Below are 19,003 nucleotides of genomic sequence, written 5' to 3' on the forward strand. Positions count from 1 at the left end.
GACCCCTCATGATTTTGAAAACCTCTGTCAAATCACATCTCAGCCTTCTCTTCAACATTTTACACAAATTTGTCTCCCCTCCTTTACCACATCCCAATTTATTAATATGCATACTTACTTTATTTCAAGTGGCCCCACTTATATGTGACGAGATTTAGATACCATGCCAGCCAGTGTATTTCCTGTAAATCTTCCCAAAATGCAGGCTTTACCGCAGGACCAATTGGATCTCCACTCAACCTTCGCATAGACCACAGTATGTGACACCCCTGTATTTACCAGTTATTCCCCTTTCTTTCCTTCTCCCATAAATCCACAGTGGGTCTTCTGTGGCTGTCATACCTGAATGGGCACGGGGATGATAACCGGCTGTTACGGCCCCTTCATTGCTTGAAGGGTGTAAAGGTCTCCAGCTTAGGGTCCCCTACATTTCCTCCCTTGGTGAAGTTACATTTAGCTCCAGCCTGGCTTACTGCCTTCTCCAAGGCATGGGCCAGTATCATGACCCCTACAATCCCCAGGATTATTTCTCAGTCCTTCCCTTTTCCTCAGACACAGAATTCCCATTCTACATGGCTGTGCTTTCAACTGCTATAGCATTCTCTGCTCATTCTACCGGCCTGTTTTCTATCCTCACTTTTCCCACAGGTGACCTCCTCGGCTTTGCTCCTTCCTATCTCCAGATTGGTCTCAAGTTACCTGGGGTTTTATTTCTTGCTCTTTTCCTTTCTTTCTCCCTTCTACCTTGTTCCGAACCTGCTTGTCCAGTTTATCCTCCCTAAACATCATTAACTTCCTCAACACTCGAGCTTCTGTCATGTCTGGGTCTCCCAAATCAATCCCTGACAGGACTGTATTATTAGCAGGTTCCATACGAGCTCTAACAGCTCTTTACCATCGGCAGAGACTGTTTCCTGCCAATTGATGCCGATCCAATCCTCATTACTCTGCTTCATTATAAACAGGCCACAATCTGCCAACAAACACTTCTGGGTGTTCCTCCTCTCCCTGCATAGTTTGTGCCATGATCTTAAATGGAAAACCCCTTTCGTAACTGTAAGCTTCTCTAACCTGTCACTTAGTATCATCCCAAGTCACTGTGGGTCGAGCATGTTTGGTGTCTTGGAGTAGCCCAGCCAGAGCCTCCCCATCCAGATTAAAACAAACAGCTCTTTTTCTGATATTGATCGAAGCTCTGCATTGCAGCCACTGTTTCTAGGCGGAAAAAAAACCTGCCTGTCCACATCTCCTCCCCGTCCGAGAGTTCCTAAATCCTTTACTGCTTCCCTGAATTGTCAGGGAGTATGAGTTTCATCACAAATTGACACTACCAGGTCTCCGCTGTCCACTGGTGTTGCTTTCGTGTGCCGTATTGGACACATTATTCCTCGCCCAATACTATTACCACCTTTCTTTTAACCTTCCACAACTTGCTTTTCTGCCTTCTTCCACCACCTGTTCAATGTATTCCCTTCCTCCACAACCCCTTGCATAGCACAGGCTCGACCTCTCTGCCTCTGTAGCTTGTGCTGGAGCTGTTCAATTTCCTCTTTGCACATTGAATGATCATCAGACGTTTCAAGGTCCTTGTGTTGCTCTCGCAGCATCTGAACGCTGCCATACCAGGAACGCTGCTACACCAGGAACGTCGCCATACCTGGAACGCTGCTACACCAGGAATGCCGCCATACCTGGAACGCTGCCATACCTGGAACGCTGCCTTTAATTCGCTGCACTCCTGAGGCACTTGATTATTTTCTTCCCATTCACGATCTACATAGTTTTTATTTATTCGTTCATGGGATGTGGGCGTCACTGGCCAGGCCAGCATTTATTGCCCATCTCTAATTGCCGTTGAGATGGTGGTGGCGAGCCATCTTCTTGAACCGCTGTAGTCCATGTTGGGTTGGTACACCCACAGTGCTGTTCGGAAGGGAGTTCCAGGATTTTGACCCAGCAACAGTAAAAGAACAGCGATACAGTTCCAAGTCAGGGTGGTGTGTGACTTGGAGGGGAACTTGCAGGTGGTGGTATTCCCATGCATTTGCTGCCCTTGTCCTTCTAGTTGGTAGAGGTCACGGGTTTGGAAGGTGCTGTCAAAGTAGCCTTGGTGCGTTGCTGCAGTGCATCTTGCAGATGGTACACACTGCCAATGTTGCTATTTATGCCGTGACAGACACATGAAGAATGTTCACCTTCTCTGTGATTTAGGTCCCATAATGACAGACAGCACGGTGTGCAAGAGTGATAGAGAGAGGGAGGCAGAGTAACAGCTTGCTGTTTGTGGGAGCTTTCTGTGCTCAATTGGATGCTATATTTCCTACATTACAACAGTTTCACAGCTGTATTCATACAGTGTAGACAGCAAAGTATATTATATGATGGGATGCTGCAAATTCTGTTACACTCAGTATGCTTTGTATCTTAATGTTGTAATAAGATTTTATAATATCTATTCAGACAACTGTCATCCCACAAGGGCAAAATTTCTCTGGGTTAACATTCTCACCAAACACTAAAGCCTTCCACAAGGCAAGGCTCACAAATTCAACACAAGCTTCCTTTCTTGAGTATCCCAGGTGTGTTCTGATTCTCTGATAGATTAATGATACTTATCCCCAACATGAGCACTCATCCTAATCCCATGTGCCTGACCTGCTCTCAAACATGTCATTCATTTACATTAAGGCAAGTAGTGCAGGAGTGTCTCAGTGACTGTGTAGTGGGCTCTTACAAATGTGAACTGATTTAAACATGGCGGATCAATTAACTGAGTCACTGTACATGTTAAAGTTTCCAGTTGTTCTCTCTCTAATCTATGCCTGCTACGTTGTGAAATTTGTGTTTCCAAAAGGTCTTGTGATGCCATGTCCAGCCAAACTCTCTCAGTTACAGCAAATCCTTTGTTTGGATATTTGTTCTCAGTATCTGGAGACGGGAGATGTGTTTTACAACCAAGCGTTCCAACAGCATGCCAGACACCTAGGATTACCAGTAATGGTTAAAATGATCACCAGTAATTGTTAGAGTATTTGTCCTCATCACAGACATCCTGGATGCATGCATATCAAAATATTTACAGGATGGGCCCCATTATGAGTTCTTGTAACAGCCAGAGGCGGGGGCAGTGGGGGGTGGGGGGGGGGGGAGGCGGGGTTTGTCCTATTGTGTAAGTGTCAGCCTGGGAATGGGACCCCTTAGTGTGAGGGGTGATATCATATCTGAACATTCACGAGCCGATCATGCAGGGGGGAAACCAATCATTGATCGCTCCAAGGTCTGTGCACGAGGAAAGCTGTGCACAGAAGTGGCTAAAAGGGCCTTTTCCCTTTGTTTCATTGCTGTGCAGCCGGACCATTGGCCAACATGCCAAGCAACAATTCCCCTGAGTGTCTGATCAGCACATGGAACTGGAATTGGAACAAAAACTAAAGTGTCCAAGCTGGACTGGGTAAGAGAAAAGCTTGTGGAATCAGACCAAGCAACTGGGTGAGAAAACCTTTTCATCTCTGTGGTTTAATCAGTAAATAGAGAGTTAGGTGGGAGAGTGAAAAAAGAACAAAGAACAGTACAGCACAGGAACAGGCCATTCGGCCCTCCAAGCCTGCGCCGATCTTGATGCCTGCCTAAACTAAAACCTTCTGCACTTCCGGGGTCCGTATGCATCTATTCCCATCCTATTCATGTATCTGTCAAGATGCCTCTTAAATGTCGCTATCGTATCTGCTTCCACCACCTCCCCCGGCAGCAATTTCCAGGCACTCACCACCCTCTATGTAAAGAACTTGCCTCGCACATCCCCTCTAAACTTTGCCCCTCTCATCTTAAACCTATGTCCCCGAGTAACTGACTCTTCCACCCGAGGAAAAAGCTTCTGACTATCCACTCTGTCCATGCCACTCAGAACTTTGTAAATCTCTATCATGTCACCCCTCCACCTCCAGTGAAAACAATCTGAGCTTATCCAACCTCTCCTCATAGCTAATGCCCTCCAGACCAGGCAACATCCTGGTAAACCTCTTCTGTACCCTCTCCAAAGCCCCCACATCCTTCTGGTAGTGTGGCGACCAGAATTGCACACAATATTCTAAGTGTGGCCTAACTGAAGTTCTGTACAGCTGCAGCATGACTTTCCAATTTTTATACTCTATGCCCCGACCGATGAAGGCAAGCATGCCGTATGCCTTCTTGACTACCTTATCCACCTGCGTTGCCACTTTCAGTGACCTGTGGACCTGTACGCCCAGATCTCCCTGCCTGTCAATACTCCCAAGGGTTCTGCCATTTACTGTATACTTCCCACCTGTATTAGACCTTCCAAAATGCATTACTTCACATTTGTCTGGATTAAACTCCATCTGCCATTTCTCCGCCCAAGTTTCCAACCGATCTATATCCTGCTGTATCCTCTGACAATCCTCATCACTATCCGCGACTCCACCAACCTTTGTGTCGTCCGCAAACTTACTAATCAGACCAGCTACATTTTCCTCCAAATCATTTATATATACTACAAACAGCAAAGGTCCCAGCACTGATCCCTGTGGAACACCACTAGTCACAACACTCCGTTCAGAAAAGCACCCTTCCACTGCTACCCTCTGTCTTCTATGACTGAGCCAGTTCTGTATCCATCTTGCCAGCTCACCTCTGATCACATGTGACTTCACCTTTTGTACCAATCTGCTATGAGGGACCTTGTCAAAGGCTTTACTGAAGTCCATACAGACAGCATTCACTGCCTTTCCTTCATCAATCAACTTTGTCACTTCCTCAAAAAACTCAATCAAGTTAGTGAGACATGACCTCCCCTTCATAAAACCATGCTGCCTCTCACTAATAAGTTTGTTTGTTTTCAAATGGGAGTAAATCCTGTCCCGAAGAATCCTCTCTAATAGTTTCCCTACCACTGACGTTGGGCTCACCGACCTATAATTTCCTGCAATATCCTTGCTATCCTTCAGAAACAAAGGAACAGCATTGGCTATTCTCCAGTCCTCTGGGACCTCACCTGTCGCCAATGAGGATGCAAAGATATCTGTCAAGGCCCCAGCAATTTCTTCCCTTGCCTCCCTCAGTATTCTAGGGTAGATCCGATCAGACCCTGGGGACTTATCTACCTTAATGCTTTGCAAGACACCCAACACATCCTCCTTTTTGATAATGAGATGACTGAGACTATCTACACTCCCTTCCCTCGGCTCATCATCCACCAAATCCTTCTCTTTGGTGAATACTGATGCAAAGTACTCATTTAGTAACTCACCCATTTCCCCTGGCTCCACACATAGATTCCCTCCTCTGTCCTTGAGTGGGCCAACCCTTTCCCTATTTACCCTCTTGCTCTTTATATATGTATAGAAAGCCTTGGGATTTTCCTTAATCCTCTTTGCCAATGACTTTTCATGACCCCTTTTAGCCCTCCTGACTCCTTGCTTAATTCCCTTCCTACTGTCTTTGTATTCCTCAAGGGATTTGTCTGTTCCTAGCCTTCCTGCCCTTATGAATGCTTCCTTTTTCTTTTTGACTAGGCCTTCAATATCCCGCGTTATCTAAGGTTCCCGAAACTTGCCAAACTTATCCTTCTTCCTCACAGGAACCTGCTGGTCCTGGATTCTAATCAACTGATGTTTGAAAGACTCCCACATATCAGATGTTGATTTACCCTCAAACAGCTGCCCCCAATCTAAATTCTTCAGTTCCTGCCTAATATTGTTATAATTAAGAATTTTCCTCCACACAAGATCAGCTGGCAGGTTGTTCAATCTTGCCCGTCTAAGAGCGAAGACCAAAGTACAGAAAGCCCTCATCAGAGAACTCCACTTTGCTGACGATGCTGCTTTCACATCTCACACTGAAGAGTGTCTGCAGAGTCTCATCGACAGGTTTGCGGCTGCATGCAACAAATTTGGCCGAACCATCAGCCTCAAGAAAACGAACGTCATGGGGCTCCTGCCCCACTGAACTTATTTCTTCCAATCTTGACTCTATCTTTTCTCCGCTGGTCCAGTCTCTTCCCACCTACATCCGTGACTCTACTGACGCCCTACGTCATTTTGACAATTTGCAGTTTCCTGGCCCCAACCGCCTCCTCTTCACTATGGACGTCCAATCTCTCTCTACCTCCACCCCCCACCAGGATGGTTTGAGGGCTCTCTGCTTCTTCCTTGAACAGAGGCCCAACCAGTCCCCATCCACCACCACCCTCCTCTGCCTGGCTGAACTTGTTCTCACATTGAACAACTTCTCCTTCAACTCCACTCACTTCCTCCAAGTAAAAGGTGTTGCTGTGGGTACCTGCATGGGTCCTGCTTATGCCTGTCTTTTTCTGGGATATGTCGAACATTCCTTGTTCCAGTCCTACTCCGGCACCATCCCCCAACTCTTTTTCCGGTACATTGATGACTGTATCAGTGCCGTTTCCTGCTCCCGTTCCGAACTGGAAAATTTTATCAACTTTGCTTCTAATTTCCACCCTTCTCTCACCTTTACATGGTCCATCTCCAACACATCCCTTCCCTTCCTCGACTTCTCTGTCTCCATCTCTGGGGATAGGCTGTCTACTAATATCCGTTATAAGCCCACCGACTCCCACAACTACCTCGACTACACTTCTTCACACCCTGCCTCCTGTAAGGACTCCATTCCATTCTCCCAGTTTCTCCATCTCCGACGCATCTGCTCTGATGATGCTACCTTCCATGACAGCGCTTCTGATATGTCTTCCTTTTTCCTCAACCGAGGATTCCCCCCAATGTAGTTGACAGGGCCCTCAACCATGTCCGGCCCATTTCCCGCACCTCTACCCTCACCCCTTCCCCTCCCTCCCAGAACTGCGACTGTGTTCCCCTTGTCCTCACTTTCCACCCCATCAGCCTCCATATTCAAAGGATCATCCTCCTCCATTTCCGCCACCTCCAGCGTGATGCCACTACCAAACGCATCTGCCCCTCCCTTCCCCTGTCAGCATTCCGAAGGGATCATTCCCTCTGTGACACCCTGGTCCACTCCTCCATTATCCCCACCACTTCGTCCCCTTCCCACGGCACTTTCCCCTGCAATCGCAGGAGGTACCCATTTCCCTCCTCTCTCCTCACTATCCAAGGCACCAAACACTTCTTTCAGGTGAAGCAGCGATTTACTTGTACTTCTTTCAATGTACTTTACTGTATTTGCTGCTCACAACATGGTCGTCTCTTCATTGGGGAGACCAAACGCAGACTGGGTGACCGCTTTGCGGAACACCTATGCTCAGTCCGAAAGCAGGACCCTGAGCTTCCGGTTGCTTGCCATTTCAACACTCCCCCCTGCTCTCATGCTCACATCTCTGCCCTGGGATTGCTGCAGTGTTCCAGTGAACATCAACGCAAGCTCGAGGAACAGCATCTCATTTACCGATTAGGCATACTACAGCCTGCCGGACTGAACAATGAGTTCAATAATTTCAGAGCCTGACGTGCCCCCCATTTTACTTTTACTTTTAGTTATTTTTTTCTTTTTCCTTTTTTTATAATTTTTTTGTGTTTGTTTTATTTTATTTCATCTTAGTTTGTTCAGTTTGCTTATCCACTGTTTTTTCGATGTTTGTACTTGTGGCTGTTCAATTTTTAGTCCGTTAACACCCTATCTGTACTAATGCTTTGTCTTTCAACACACCATTAACATATTGTTTGCCTTTGCTGCACGACCTTCTGGTCAGCTATTTTGTGACCTTGTCCTATCTACACCTTCTCCTTTGTTATCTCTTGCCCCACCCCCGCTTTACTTGCTTATAATCTTTTACATTTCTAATATTTGCCAGTTCTGAAGAAGGGTCACTGAGCAGAAACATTAACTCTGCTTCTCTCTCCACAGATGCTGCCGGACCTGCTGAGTATTTCCAGCATTTCTTGTTTTTATTTCAGATTTCCAGCATCAGCAGTATTTTGCTTTTATTAATCTTCCTCCTTCTGCCTTCCTTTGGCTTGCTTGCTGCCCTTTTTCCTGCCCCGTTCCAGTTTTGCTCACTGTTTCACTCTCCCTTCCTTTTGATCTCTCTCTTCCCTCTGTTTTTCTGAATTATCTGTTTTTCACTCTTTTTAGGGCTCTGTGTCTCTCTCTTTATACCTGAATCTACAGGGACAGGAATGGATGTTGCAGGTTCCGGGATTTAGATGTTTCAGTAAGAACAGAGAAGATGGTAAAAGAGGGGGGGGTGTCGCATTGTTAATCAAGGAGGGTATTACGGCGGCAGAAAGGACGTTTGAGGACTCGTCTACTGAGGTAGTATGGGCCGAGGTTAGGAACAGGAGAGGAGAGGTCACCCTGTTGGGAGTTTTCTATAGACCTCCGAATAGTTCCAGAGATGTAGAGGAAAGGATAGTGAAGATGATTCTCGACAGGAGCGAGAGTAACAGGGTAGTTGTTATGGGGGACTTTAACTTTCCAAATATTGACTGGAAATACTATTGTTCGAGTACTTTAGATGGGTCAGTTTTTGTCCAGTGTGTGCAGGAGGGTTTTCTGACACAGTATGTAGACAGGCCAACCAGGGGCGATGCCACATTGGATTTGGTACTGGGTAACGAACCTGGCCAGGTGTTAGATTTAGATGTAGGTGAGCACTTTGGTGATAGTGATCACAATTCGGTTAGGTTTACCTTAGCGATGGGCAGGGACAGGTATATACCACAGGGCAAGAATTATAGCTGGGGGACAGGAAATTATGATGCGATTAGGCAAGATTTAGGATGTGTAGGATGGGGACGGAAACTGCAGGGGATGGGCACAATCGAAATGTGGAGCTTATTCAAGGAGCAGCTACTGCGTGTCCTTGACAAGTATGTACCTGCCAGGCAGGGAGGAAGTTGTCGAGCGAGGGAGCCGTGGTTTACTAAAGAAGTTGAAGCGCTTGTCAAGAGGAAGAAGAAGGCTTATGTTAGGATGAGACGTGAAGGCTCAGTTAGGGCGCTTGAGAGTTACAAGCTAGCCAGGAAGGATCTAAAGGGAGAGCTAAGAAGAGCGAGGAGAGGACACGAGAAGTCATTGGCGGATAGGATCAAGGAAAACCCTAAGGCTTTCTATAGGTATATCAGGAATAAAAGAATGACTAGAGTTAGATTAGGGCCAATCAAGGATAGTAGTGGGAAGTTGTGTGTGGAATCAGAGGAGATAGGGGAAGCGTTAAATGAATATTTTTCGTCAGTATTTACAGGAGAGAAAGAAAGTGTTGTCGAGGAGAATACTGAGATACAGACTACTATGCTAGATGGGATTGAGGTTCACAAGGAGGAGGTGTTAGCAATTTTGGAAAGTGTGAAAATAGATAAGTCCCCTGGGCCAGATGGGATTTATCCTAGGATTCTCTGGGAAGCTAGGGAGGAGATTGCAGAGCCTTTGTCCTTGATCTTTATGTCGTCATTGTCGACAGGAATAGTGCCGGAAGACTGGAGGAGAGCAAATGTTGTCCCCTTGTTCAAGAAGGGGAGTAGAGACAGCCCTGGTAATTATAGACCTGTGAGCCTTACTTCGGTTGTGGGTAAAATGTTGGAAAAGGTTATAAGAGATAGGATTTATAATCATCTTGAAAAGAATAAGTTCATTAGCGATAGTCAGCACAGTTTTGTGAAGGGTAGGTCGTGCCTCACAAACCTTATTGAGTTTTTCGAGAAGGTGACCAAACAGGTGGATCGAGTAAAGCCATGGATGTGGTGTATATGGATTTCAGTAAGGCGTTTGATAAGGTTCCCGATGGTCGGCTATTGCAGAAAATACGGAAGTATGGGATTGAAGGTGATTTAATGCTTTGGATCAGAAATTGGCTAGCTGAAAGAAGACAGAGGGTGGTGGTTGATGGCAAATGTTCATCCTGGAGTTTAGTTACTAGTGGTGTACCGCAAGGATCTGTTTCGGGGCCACTTCTGTTTGTCATTTTTATAAATGACCTGGATGAGGGTGTAGAAGGGTGAGTTAGTAAATTTGCGGATGACACGAAGGTCGGTGGAGTTGTGGATCGTGCCGAAGGATGTTGTAGAGTACAGAGGGACATAGATAGGCTGCAGAGCTGGGCTGAGAGATGGCAAATGGAGTTTAATGCGGAAAAGTGTGAGGTGATTCACTTTGGAAGGAGTAACAGGAATGCAAAGTACTGGGCTGATGGGAAGATTCTTGGCAGTGTAGAGGAGCAGAGAGATCTTGGTGTCCAGGTACATAAATCCCTGAAAGTTGCCACCCAGGTTAATAGGGCTGTTAAGAAGGCATATGGTGTGTTAGCTTTTATTAGTAGGGGGATCGAGTTTCAGAGCCACGAGGTCCTGCTGCAGCTGTACAAAATTCTGGTGCTGCCGCACCTGGAGTATTGCGTGCAGTTCTGGTCACCACATGATAGGAAGGATGTGGAAGCTTTGGAAAGGGTGCAGAGGAGATTTACTAGGATGTTGCCTGGTATGGAGGGAAGGTCTTACGAGGAAAGGCTGAGGGACTTGAGGTTGTTTTCGTTAGAGAGAAGGAGGAGGAGAGGTGACTTAATGGAGACATATAAGATAATCAGAGGGTTAGATAGGGTCGATAGTGAGAGTCTTTTTCCTCAGATGGTGATGGCAAACACGAGGGGACATAGCTTTAAGTTGAGGGGTGATAGATATAGGACAGATGTTAGAGGTAGTTTCTTTACTCAGAGAGTAGTAGGGGCGTAGAACGCCCTGCCTGCAACAGTAGTAGACTCGCCAACTTTAAGGGCATTTAAGTTGTCATTGGATAGACATATGGATGAAAATGGAATAGTGTAGGTCAGATGGTTTCACAGGTCGGCGCAACATCGAGGGCCGAAGGGCCTGTACTGCACTGTAATGTTCTCTGTTCTATGTTCTATGTATCTTTATTCCTCTGTATAATTCTGTCTCTTCGTGTCCTTGCATTTCTCTCTGTCTCTCTCTCTCTCTCAGACTGTCACACACACTCTCTGTCAATCTCTCTATTATTGATCTAACAATCATGCTCGAATTTTATAAATCACCGGTTAGGTCTCAACTGGAGTATTGTGGACAATTCTGGCACTACACGTCAGGAAAAACGTGTGCCTTAGAAAGATTACAGAGGGGTTTACGAGGATGTTATGAGGGATGAGGTGTGCGTTATGAGGGGAAGTTGGTAAAGTTAGGACTGTTCTACTTGGAGCAGGGAAGGTTAAGAGGTGATCTCAGAGGATTATAAGATGATGAGAGGTTTGGATAGAGTAGATAAAGAAAAAACTATTCCCTCTGGGTCAGGAACCAGTGGTCAGAGATGCTCAATCATTGGAGAAAGATCTAGTCAGGGATGGGGGTGATGAGGAGAAATATTTTCACTCAGAGTTGTTGGGATCTGGAACACGATACCCGAGAATGTGATGGAAGCTGATTCCATCAATAATTGTAAAAGGGAGCTGGATGGGTATTTGAGGATCAGGAACTTACAGGGTTATGGGGACCAAAAAGCAAGGATATGGGACTGAGCACGACTGCTCTTTCAGTGAGCCAGTACAGCCATAATGGGCTAAATTGTTCGAAATTAGAAATATGCCTAATATGCATATATAATCAGCTTGGAATAGCTACAGGATGAGGTTAGTGCTGTAAGTTTTTGTTTTACTGAAAGCTGCTTAAATTTCCTTTCTCCAGAAATGAATGATTATTTTTAGCGAAGGATGGTTAGCCCAGATAAGGAGTCAAATTGTGTAGTTGCATTACTAAATAGCCCTAATTCAAAGCTGTGCTCGAATCTCCATTTAACCTTTACTGTGTGAGAGCAGAAGTTCTCTCTCGTGAACCATCTTGTGTTCCAATATTCTGATCAGGAATTGGAACAGTGAGACTGGATGGCTGGCCTTCTGAACAGCTCTGAGTATAAATAAATCATAACAGACAGATATCAACAATAAAGCCCTGAAAGTTAGTATGAAGGACAAAAATGGCACTTAAGGAAGTTGTGGGACTGATCATGGAGACAGGGCAGGAAGAGATAAGGAAGGCAGTTCTGAAGCTAATGTAAAGACCTGGTTGATCAAGGATGGAAGGTATGTGCAAAGGCTACAACAGGTCACGGAACATAGAAGGTAACTTAAGGGCGGGCTTTTACTCCATATTTCAAAAAAGGAACTTGACATGTCATTGGATACCTTGTATGAAGGGGAACTTTTATAGATCAATGAGATCTTGTCAATAATGAACCCCAGGTTCACCCCTGAAAACAACATAAAGTGAAGGGTTTTGCAAGGCATCAGTGCAGTTAACGGTGAAGAGGGACTCTCAAGGGCAGATCCTTGCTGACTTTGGTCTAATACTCCTGGGCAGTTCGAGCAGAAATTGTGAGAAGAAGCAAGGCACTGAGAAAAGAGAAAGCAGGAAAAGAAAAGTCATCCTGGTCTACATGGATCAGTATTCACTGCTTGTCATTGTCATTATGTTTGTGCTGTATAACTAGTATATTATATTCTGCCTCAACTCCAATTAAACTCACAATATTCACCATATTGGTTGCAGTTGAACCCGAATCATTGATTAGATAATTGATAACAGCAACAAAGTGTGCTTCAATTAAAATCTAACAAAATGGCGTCCTTCTCTGCTGTAAGTTTCTATGATAGATGGATATTTATCTATCTTCTACCTATCAAATTATCTATTTATTTATCATCCACCTAATGCTTTTATCGTCTATACAAGCACCCTTCATCCTTCTCTCCATTGATGTGGAGAGCCCTCATTCTGATCAGATCTACGGAAACCACTGTGGTTGGCAGCTTTGCCCATTCTGCTATGGGTCCAGGGCAGGTTTAATTGAAGTCCAGCTGAGCTCTTTAGTGATGCCTTTTTGGAGAAACAATTCATTAATTATCTGCAGAATAAGTCCTGCCTCAATGGTTCAGAGTATCAATAAAATATAATCTCAGAATCAGATTTAAGATCATTACAGGGCTCTGTATTGATAATATAAAATGTGCTTTCTATCCTATGTGTATGAGTGTAGGGGATGGAATATGAAATGGGTTTTAGTTCCAGTGTTGGAAATCCTTCAGCTTCTTCTATGATTTAATTAAATTAACAATGAGATTGAAAGGGTATTTGACTGCACTCTTCAGCTCTTCTCTGAATCTAGTCTGGGTTACAGCGTAAATACAGGTGTTGGTGCAGGAACTGAGAACCTGCAGCATCAATGATGTGTGATCTGTGATGAAATGAGGGTCAGTGTACGAGGAATATTGCCAAGTATCGGTAATTCGTGCATAAATGCTGTACACAAGCCGGATCACCCATAACAGGAGAAAAATGCCGGATATACTGAAGAGTAAAATGATTGATTTCCTTCGGCTCTCCATCTCTGGATCCTTGTGATTCTCTCCTTTGCTGCGGCCTTGGAGTCCTCTCCGGACTCTTCTGCTCACTAAAATACGTCTGACTGTCAGAACATTGAGCAGCAAAATCAGAAAAAACGGGGCACAAGGGGTTAAAATGTAGTGAAATAATTCAAATACAGCCCATGTTGGGGAAGTGTAGAAGCTCAGTTTAACAACACAACCCCAGGGAATGTTATCAATTATATATTCAGGTTCATACTTAAAGTACCAAGGGAGAGACTCGAAACAGCCCAGCACACTCACTGTTCCCAGAACCACGGCCGCTGTTTTCTCAGTGCAATATTTTGTTTTCAGCTTCTCACAACAAATGGCCACAAATCGATCAAAGGTGAAAGCAACTGTGAGCCAGACAGAAACCACCGTGGCTACAAACTTCAAGGTGATAATGAGACTCGACACTGGAGTAATGTTCAGGAATGAATCTGGGAAATAAATTGGAAGAGTCCATCTCAATATAGGATCAGTGATAACAACCAGGAGATCAGCCACTGCCATTCCCACCAGGTAGAGAGTGATACATTTGGAGAGACCGCACTTTCCTCGGGACAGGATCACAATCGCCACCAAGTTAACTGGAAGAGAGAGAAAAGGAAGCAGAGAAATTACTGGTCAGACATGAACCAAAGCAGCAGTTTGACATGATCTGGGGTGAAATTTCCATCTTTGTTGCTGCATTGAATGGTAAAATCTGACCCATTGACCTGGGCAGAACTTACCCACAGAGAAATTACTCAAACACAATTATCAATAATGAATTGGGAAATCGATACAGAAAGTGAATAAAGTCAGCACTGGATCCACTGAAAGGGCTGAGTGAGGGGGCAGTGCCAATGTGGAAATGCGAAGGTGTTTCACTGAGTAGGATCCCAATGGGTTAAATCAAGTTTTGGGGCACCAGGCTGACAGCCAGGAAGTTTTGGGGAAGGGGCAATGGTTTGATGCTCTGGGTTAAGAGAGCTGCCAGGGGCTTATACAGGGGCTGATACAGCATGGGAAAGTGCTGAGAGCCACGCCAGGGAGTTTGAGGGTCCAGATTGGGTTAGACGAGGCTGCTAGAGACTGAGCCGGTGAGTGAGATTGGAAGGGAGACAATGAAAAGGACATGTAGGAGCTGGAGGGGAGACAGGAGCAAACTGATAAAAACATCACCAACACATTTCATACAAGCACACGAATATACGAATTAGGAGCAGGAGTAGGTCACTCGGCCCCTCGAGCCTGCTCCACCATTCAATAAGTTCATGGCTGAACTGATTACTCAACATTTCCAACTAGCCTGATAACTTTTCACCCCTTTGCTTATCAAGAATCTATCTACCTCTTCCTTAAAAACAATTTCTTTTTACAATATAGCCCAATGACAGTGAACATATCCACAGTGAACAGAGAAGGAGATGTGAAAGAGTCTGCAACAAACTCAGTTCAGTTGCTCGGCTTCTGAAGCAGCATCAGACACACACAGAATGAAATAATATTTCACAACAGTGATAACCAAGAAATACATTGAAATCCCAGTTAAACTGAACCATGTTATGGGTTGTGAAGACATTGTGCTACCTCCTCGTGACACAGAGACTGTGAGCAGTCTCATTATCCATCACTGAAAACACATTCAAAAAAATAATCCAGGACAGGTTAGTTCCACACCGTGAAACTGCTCACAGCTCCTGATGCTCTGATTCCTGCTCTTAGCCCATAAACCTGGGTCCAATACATTCTGTGCAGAGAATAATCCAGTAACAATGCCAGGGTTGCATAAAAAGATAATTACAAATATAATGAAAATCTTACAAGAATGAAATAGAAGAGACTGAGGACCTTCCATCACAGAAACATAGAAACACAAAAATTCCATGGCACAGAATGAAGCCATTGAGTCTATACCATCTGAAATGAGCTATCCAGCTTAGTCCCACTTTCCAGCTCTTGATCCATTGCCCTGCAGGTTTCAGCACTTCAAGTACATATCCATGTATTTATGAGGGCTTCTGCCACTACCACATTTTCAGATGGTGAGTTTGAGATGCTCAGTTCTCCTCAACTCCCCTCTAATTTTTCTACCAATTACTTTAAATTCATGCCCCCATCATTCAACTGCTGGAACAAAACAGGCAGATATGTTAATGATGCAGCAAGAAATAATACCAAGTACAACAGAACAGTTATCATTAATTTGTGCCATTTACAGCTGAGATAAGAGCTTACCAGGAACTCCAACAGCTGCAAGAATAGGATAGTAAATGCGTTCTATCTGAAACATTACTGGATATTCCATTTCTGTGAGATGCAATGACTTCTGTTGATCAGCAACCCACAGCTGCAGCAGGCACTCTGAGCTGATCCATTCCAATGGGTCCTGATTTATACAGAGAAAAAGTCTCCACTGAGATGTTTATACCCCAGATCATTGTGATTCGTTACATTCACTTGAACAAACACATGACATCAGCAGCTTTGACTCTGATGTAAACAATGTGATTGATAAAACACAAACATCTCCAAGTCCAGGAGACTAATTTAGTTAGACCTCTCTCAGGAATAAACCTATGTTCATACAGGACTGATCCCACAATAATGAGTGGCTTTATTTACAGTCTCCATATAACTGTACTGACCATGTTTACTCCTGTTGATTCAGTTATAAATGTTACTCTTTTGTCCACAGTATAAACTGAATTCAGGGACACAAGCAAACACATTTTTCTTTGTTCCTCCAGTTTCCCAGTGAAGGTATGAACTATGAGTCTCTGACATGGAGGCAGTTAAAGGTCACATTCGGGATTGCAGCCTAGAAATTACTGTGGGTGATATTAAGGGAAAGACAGTGAATATGTCCTATTGACATTCTTCTCTTTGTTATTTCACTGCAGACATTTACCTGTTTATTCTACATTGGTTAATGGCTCCAGTAAAATGAGAACGGTGTCACCTCCTAACTCCATTCCTCCAGTTCATTCCTGCCCAGACACCCATCTTCCACCTTCCATTGATGGAAACTGATCCAAAGCTCTGCCGTCCATGTCCAGCCCTCACCAAATCCTGCTCATGCTCACCCTCACTGATCCACATTGGCTCCCAGCAACCCAACACCGTAGATTTCAAATTCTTATCTGTCGGTTACAATCCCTCCATGTCCTCACTCACCCCATTTCCAGCCTCTCCTTGAAACCTACCAGAAACCCACCTGTGAGCTCTCCATACAGAATCACAGAATCACAGAATAAAACAGTGCAGAAGAGGCCCTTCAGCCCATCGAGTCTGCACCGATGCATTAAAACATCTGACCTGACTATCTAATCCCATTTGCCAGCACTTGGCCCATAGCCTTGAATGTTATGACGTGCCAAGAGCTCATCCAGGTACTTTTTCAAGGATGTGAGGTAACCTGCCTCTACCACCCTCCCAGGCAGGGCATTCCAGACCGTCACCACCCTCTGGGTAAAAAAGTTCTTCCTCAAATCCCCCCTAAACCTCCCGCCCCTCACCATAAACTTGTGACCGCCTCGTAACTGATCCTTCAACCAAGGGGAACAGCTGCTCCCTAGCTACCCTATCCATGCCCCTCATAATCTTGTATACCTCGATCAGGTCACCCCTCAGTCTTCTCTGCTCCAGCGAAAACAACCCAAGCCTATCCAACCTCTCTTCATAGCTTAAATGTTCCATCCCAGGCAACATCCTGGTGAATCGCCTCTGCACCCCCTCCAATGCAATCACATCCTTCCTATAATGTGGCGACCAGAATTGCACACAGTACTGCAGCTGTGGCCTTACCAAAGTTCTGTACAACTCCAACATGACCTCCCAGCTTTTTTAATCTCTGCCTCGATTGATAAAGGCAAGTGTCCCATATGCCTTTTTCACCACCCTTATAACCTGCCCTGCTGCCTTCAGAGATCTATAGACAAACACGCCCAGGTCCCATTGTTGCTCGGAACTTCCCAGTGTCAGGCCATTCATTGAATACTTCCATGTCACATTACTCCTTCCAAAGTATATCACCTCACACTTTTCAGCGTTAAATTCCATCTGCCACTTTTCTGCCCATTTGACCATCCCGTCTATATCTTCCTGTAACCTAAGACTCCACCTCACTGTTAACCACTCGGCCAAACTTTGTGTCATCCGCGGACTTACTGATCCTACCCCCCACATAGTCATCTATGTCATTTATACAAATGACAAACAAGAGGGGACCCAGCACAGATCCCTGTGGTACGCAACTGGGCACTGGCTTCCAGTCACTAAAACAGCCGTCTGTCATCACTCTCTGTCTCCTACAGCTAAGCCAATTTTGAATCCACCTTATCAAGTTACCTTGCATTTCATGTGCATTTGCTTTGTTGATAAGTCTCCCATGTGGGAACTTGTCAAAGGCTTTGCTGAAATCCATGTAAACTACATCAACTGCACTACCCTCATCTACACACCTGGTCACATGCTCAAAAAATGCAATCAAATTTGTTACGCATGACCTCCCTCTGACAAAGCCATGCTGACTATTCCTAATCAAATTTTGCCTCTCCAAGTGGAGATAGATTCTCTCCTTTAGAATTTTCTCCAATAGTTTCCCTACCACTGACGTGAGACTCACTGGTCTGTAGTTCCCTGGCTTATCTCTACAACCCTTCTTAAATCGTGGGACCACATTAGCTGTTCTCCAGTCCTCTGGCACCTCCCCCGTCGCCAGAGAGGAATTAAAAATTAGGGTCAAAGCACCTGAAATCTCCACCCTCGCCTCCCACAGCAGCCTGGGACACAAATCGTCCGGACCTGGAGATTTGTCCACTTTTAAGCCTTCCAAAACCTCCAATACCTTGTCACTCTCTGTGCCAATTTGCTCAAGAACCTCACAGTCTCTCTCTCTAAGTTCCATATCAACATCCTCATTCTCTTGGGTGAAGACAGATGTGAAGTATTCGTTCAACACCCTACCAATGTCCTCTGGCTCCACCCACAAATTTCCCCCTTGATCCCTAATGGGTCCTACTCTTTCCCTGGTTATCCTCTTCCCATTGATATACTTATAGAATATCTTGGGATTTTCCTACTTTTATCAGACAGAGCTTTCTCATATCCCCTCTTTGCTCTCCTAATTGCTTTCTTAAGCTCCATCCTACATTTTCTGTACTCCACTAATGCTTCCATTGATTTGCTCTCCTTGTATATGCTAAAAACCTCTCTTTTCCTTTTCATCGTACCCTGAAAGTTTCTGGTCATCCATGGTTCTCTGGGCTTGTTGCTGTAACCTATTACCCTGGAGGGAACATGTTGGACCTGTACCCTCCCCATTTCCTTTTTGAATTCCCTCCACTGCTCTTCTGTAGATTTCCCGACAAGTAACTCTTTATAGTCTACCTTGGCCAGATCTGCCTTATTTTACTAAAATTTGCTCTCCCCAATCCAAAACCTTTTTTTGCAACTTGTCTATTTCTTTCTCCATAACAAGCTTAAATTGTACCATGTTGTGGTCGCTATCACCAAAATGTGCCCCCACCAACACATCAACCACCTGTCCGGCTTCATTCCCCAGAATTAGGTCCAGCACTGCACCCTTCCTTGTTGGATCCTCTACATATTGAACGTAGCAGACGTGATGTACAACAACGCTCCGCTCTGGTTGATCAACGT

The 19,003-nt window shown here is 44.9% G+C and overlaps 1 protein-coding gene across 1 annotated transcript; it reads right to left on the minus strand.

Annotated features, from left to right (window-relative positions):
* Positions 1-13,039: 13,039 nt before the first annotated feature.
* On the minus strand, positions 13,040-15,692 carry LOC137353187 (probable G-protein coupled receptor 139). The gene is made up of 2 exons (XM_068019235.1): positions 15,578-15,692; positions 13,040-13,944 (listed from the first exon to the last, which is right to left on the minus strand). The coding sequence occupies exons 1-2, from the start codon at positions 15,645-15,647 to the stop codon at positions 13,040-13,042; spliced, it is 975 nt and encodes a 324-aa protein (XP_067875336.1). The 5' UTR covers positions 15,648-15,692.
* Between the last annotated feature and the right edge of the window lie 3,311 nt (positions 15,693-19,003).

The sequence above is a fragment of the Heterodontus francisci genome, chromosome 40, assembly GCF_036365525.1.
Source record: "Heterodontus francisci isolate sHetFra1 chromosome 40, sHetFra1.hap1, whole genome shotgun sequence".
NCBI lineage: Eukaryota > Metazoa > Chordata > Chondrichthyes > Heterodontiformes > Heterodontidae > Heterodontus > Heterodontus francisci.

Coding starts and splice junctions, on each gene's coding strand:
- LOC137353187 (XM_068019235.1), bottom strand. CDS start 15,647: ATGGAATATCCAGTAATGTTTCAGATAGAACGCATTTACTATCCTATT. Junction 13,945..15,577: donor TGCAGCTGTTGGAGTTCCTG/GTAAGCTCTTAT, acceptor TCTCTCTTCCAG/TTAACTTGGTGGCGATTGTG.